Consider the following 4,593-nt stretch of genomic DNA (forward strand, 5'->3'; position numbering starts at 1 on the left):
CCCCAGCCAGTCACAGGGCATTTGATGGTCTGTTCCAGCAGCTGCAGGCTCCAGGCATGCATTTGCTACACAGACATAAATGCATGCAAACTATTCATACACAACAAATGAGTACAAGTATAGAAAAGTAGAAAAAATAACATCCTTTCCAAAGGGTGGCAATACAGAGAATGAGTTTTCATTTTTCACTGTAATTGGCTAAGATCTCTCTCTCAGCTCAAGGCAGTGAGTCACCAGGAAGACTGTCTGAGAATAAACACGTGCTTGAACTGCTTTGTGGGACTTTGTATTCCCCACAATATTGCAGAACTGAGAGCTCTTTCACACTCATTGAACAGCTACACGAGAGAGAAATTTTCTCACTTTCTCCCACTGAGCATGCCAACACTCAGCCAGAAGTCCATCCCTGTGAATCAGCACAAGAGGGCTAAAAGTTGCATAACCAAGGGTCATAAATTCTTGAATATTTACCATCAAGGAATTGTTCCCTAAAGAAAGACTTAAAAATAGAGAAAAAGCACAGTCAGTCCAGTAGAAGAAAAGAAAACAGAACATCAGAAGGAGGACACTCTGGGCAGCTCTCAGCTCAGGGGGAGTTCTGTAGAGAAGCTTGGCCTTCTGAAGGTAGAGGACATGCTGGTGGTGCTTGTGGAGAAGAGATACCATGTAGCCACTGGCCCCTCCCATGGCACCCTGAAACACTGCATCTCTCAGCACCATGAGAGGGAGAAAAATCCATTTTATTTTCTGACATTTTAGCATAAAATAACAATAGTTGTCTTCACTCTTAAGCTGTGACATATTCAGGTTTATACTTGTGATGGAGTGGATTAGGTTCATACTTATTAAAGAATTGAGCATCCAAAAGAATGAAAAGAATGGAAGGATGTGCCATGAAGACTTTGGTCTGAGCCTCCTCCACCCAGATGCTCTGGGACTGATGATGATGGCCTGGACCACAGTGAGGAGACTGCTGGTGCAGATGGAGACACCACGGGCCACTCTCTCCAGGTAAATGAGGATCTTACAGCCTATGTCATCTAGGAAGTTTCTCAAACCAAAAGTTGCTATTGTCTTTGGCAATCCTTTTGCAAGGAGGATTATGATGTTTGTAAAAGCCAAGTGGATGAGAATAAGGTGTATGGGTTTCTTCTCAGGGCCTACCAATAAACTGATCATATAATTCACAGTAACAGAAATATTCCCCAGAGTGCCAAGCACAGTCATGAAGAGAAAAATAGTTTCCTTAATAAATTTCAAAACCATTTCTTCCTTCCTAGGTAGAAAAACTTGTATCCAGGATGCAAAGACTTTTTCAAGAAAGCGTTAGTAATGACAGACATGTATCTGAAAAACACATTTTGTATAGTAGCATTTTCTAGTGTGCAAGAGGCAGTGGGGGACACACATAATGTTGCAGATTAAGGTCCCTGAAACTCTCCCTTTCCCTGTGGACTCTGGGATATTGTGTGCACTTTGATAGGTGAATTTGGTAACTGCTATCCAAAAATCTAAAGTTTTTTAAGAAGATTTATTTTTTAGCTCTACACTAGCAAAATTGACTTCTTAAAATTCCTCTGTCTCTGTCTCTCTGTCTCAGTCTCTGTCTCTCTGTCTCAGTCTCTGTCTCTCTGTCTCTGTCTCTCTGTCTCTGTCTCTCTCTCTCTCTCTCGTGTGTGTGTGTGTGTGTGTGTGTGTGTGTGTGTGTGTGTGTGTGTGTGTCTGTGTGCATGGATTATCCTAGTTAACTCTCAGCATAGCTGAATTGAACTCCAGTTTCTCCAACCAACATTTCTTCTGTTTCTCATTCTATTTCATCATATTTCCCCACCCGACTCCCAAAGCCTGAGGCTCATGATGAATCTGTGTGCCTTCCCCACATCACCTCACAGACACTGGGAATCCCTGCTGGGTCAACACCTGTAACATATCTCAGATTTAGTACCTTACCCTCCACACTGTCTCCTCCTTTGTTTGATATTCTTTTTTTTCCTTTTTAAAATATTTTTTTATTTAAATTTTTTGTTCATTCTACATACCAACCACGGAATCTTCTCAGCTGCATCTTGACTAATACAACAATTTCTAGATTTGCCTTTGACTTCGAAGCTTTATAACTTCTATTTATACATCTTAATATTTTAAAAGTTTTTGTATTGACCATTTTGTGATTTCACTCCATATAAATGTTTACTACTTTTTTTTTTTTAAGGTAGTCTTCAATGTCAAGTCAAATTGAATAACCTTTCCAATAGGGACCAACAGTTAAATCTGAGTCGTCAAAGATACCCTGAAAATTTTATGTAACTACCAGGTTGCAGGCAGGGAGGGAGTCTAGAGGAACCCTGTGGTGCTTCCCAAGAGAGTGTGTGGCAGAGGGCTGTGACCCCAGTGGATGAATTCAGAGCACCTAAGGGAGCATGGAACAGCTCCGGACAGGATGCTGCTGCTGAGGTGGATGGGAGAAGGAGATTAATTAAGTTTTATGTGCTACCACGAGATGCGTGAAGTTTCTGAGTTATGGGTCTTCCATATCAGCTACAGACAGCGCAGTAGTTGGGGTACACAGTTGTGAGCAGGGATCCCCATCTCAGAGTTCACGGTGCATTTGCCTCTGTGGGGCCTTGTGAGGAGCAGTTTGTCAGTTTGCTTTGCAGCTGCTTCTCCTGATTCTTCTCCAACCTGGGTATCAGGCAGGCTGCTCCGTTCTGCATCAGTCTGAGCTGATTCCAGAACTCTAGATCTCGGCAGGATGTTATTGTTCATGTTCAGGAGCTCTGTTCTTATTTCTCAGGGACTCATGGTAAACTTTGGGCACCTTTTCTACAATAAGAAGAATCTGGATGTTTTACGGGTTTGTGTGTTCTGAGTACTTGGAATGCCCTGTCCCCTTTGCTCCCTCCTGTTAAACTCACAGGATTGCTTTAAATGTCTGTGTCCTGATGATCTCATGTGTGACCTTCATCAACCTAGCCTTGTTGCTGCCTTTGTGTCCAGGTGGCCTCATGACTCTAGAAATGTCGGTTATTGCCTTTCAACTAATGCCTCTGACAAAGGTGTGTTCTCCTGTGCTACTGCATCCTATAAATCACAATACCATCCTAAATATCCAAACATAATGAAATATGCTCCAGACATTAGTAACAAACACATCAGCATTCACTGATGTATTTAGAATAAATATGAAGTATTTAGTCAGACATTAAGATCTGTCAAAGTCCCTGATATTAATTCACCCCAAGTCATGATACAAAATATTAACACTTTTCTGGATGTTTAATGCTTGCTTTGCTGGGGATTCCTTTCTTTTGTCTTGTAATTTTTGAGAAAGAGTCTCTGTATGTAAACCAGAATATCCTTGAAAAACAATTACTTTGTTTCAGTCTCTCTAGTCCTGATGTCACAGGAGTGTATCATGATTGTCTCCAGGGTTTGACAGACCTCTGAAAATCTTATCTATCTTATTGACTCATTTTAAAAAGGTAACTTTAGGCAAAGACCCAGCCAGAGCTCTGTCATGATCCTCCAGCCTGAGGATGGATAGCGATGCCTCAACATTTCTGTTCCATTTCTGTATCTCCAGGAACTAGTCTCCTTTGGTCTTTCTGGAGTCAGGGACCAGCCTTGTAGGGTCAGAAGAAAAGCGGAGGTCCCGAGGATCACAGAGCCTCTCAACTGCTCCCTGGCTTAGGCAAAGAGAGAGACTTCTGCTTTAGTGAAACTCTCCATGGCACAGCTGAGGGGATTGAAGATCTTACCTCCATGAACTCACCTGGACCTCTGTGGTGCAGACAGCCTCAGGAGCAGCTCTGGGAAGTGACATTTGCCAGGTCCTATTTGTACTGTCAGGATCTGTGGGGCTCTTGGCTGCCATCAGGTAGTGTGGACTTCAAGTTTCATGTTGTCACAGTGTCAGGGGGGAGGAAGGCCTCTGCAGGGCCCCAGTCCCTGAAGTACAGCTTCCCCTCTCTCCACAATTACTACATCTGTTTTCCTCTGAAGTTATTTCAAGCTTAATTAGGGTTTAATTATTTTGTGAGGAAAGATGTGAGGTGAGAAAGTGAACAGCTAGCCATGTTTCTGTGTGCTGTACCCAGAGTCCCCCAAAGACCACAAGAGAACAAGTCTGATGCAAAGGCAAAGAGTCTTTTATTATTTCGAGTTAACTCGGCCTCTCCCTCTGTCTGACGCAGCAGCAGAGCAGGAGAGACCCTGAGTAACAATTGGGCAGGGGCTTTATACCGTTTGGGGTCGGGGTCTAGGGGAATTCCAACTCTGTATAGTTACAAGCTCAAAATTGGTGCTTACTTCAGGTTAGAGATGCTTGGTTGGAACTGATTGGAAAGTTGCAGCTGCAAGGAAATTGCCGTCTCCTCTAGTAATCTATGTTATTGTATCTATTTTGCCAGCAGACCCAGTTCCTCTGATAGTTAGACATCCCAATTTTATTTACCTGAAACTCATTCCTGCTGACAGCCTGGTATACAACCTACAACAGCAGAAAACATCCCACAGGGCATACCTGGTGCTTTGTTTATTATGCCAGTTATGTTGTATCATATCCTTTAGCTTATGGCAGGAAATGTCTGGAAC

At 42.8% G+C, this 4,593-nt stretch overlaps 1 protein-coding gene across 1 annotated transcript; it reads right to left on the bottom strand.

The window, feature by feature from the left end:
- Nucleotides 1-204: 204 nt before the first annotated feature.
- LOC131911327 (vomeronasal type-1 receptor 4-like) lies at nt 205-1,290 on the bottom strand. Its single transcript, XM_059263308.1, has one exon. It carries the CDS (start codon nt 1,264-1,266, stop codon nt 328-330), a length of 939 nt encoding a protein of 312 aa, XP_059119291.1. The 5' UTR covers nt 1,267-1,290; the 3' UTR covers nt 205-327.
- Between the last annotated feature and the right edge of the window lie 3,303 nt (nt 1,291-4,593).

This window comes from Peromyscus eremicus, chromosome 5, assembly GCF_949786415.1.
Source record: "Peromyscus eremicus chromosome 5, PerEre_H2_v1, whole genome shotgun sequence".
NCBI lineage: Eukaryota > Metazoa > Chordata > Mammalia > Rodentia > Cricetidae > Peromyscus > Peromyscus eremicus.

Excerpts from the sequence above, each read along its gene's own strand:
- LOC131911327 (XM_059263308.1), bottom strand. The coding sequence starts at position 1,266 with ATGGTTTTGAAATTTATTAAGGAAACTATTTTTCTCTTCATGACTGTG.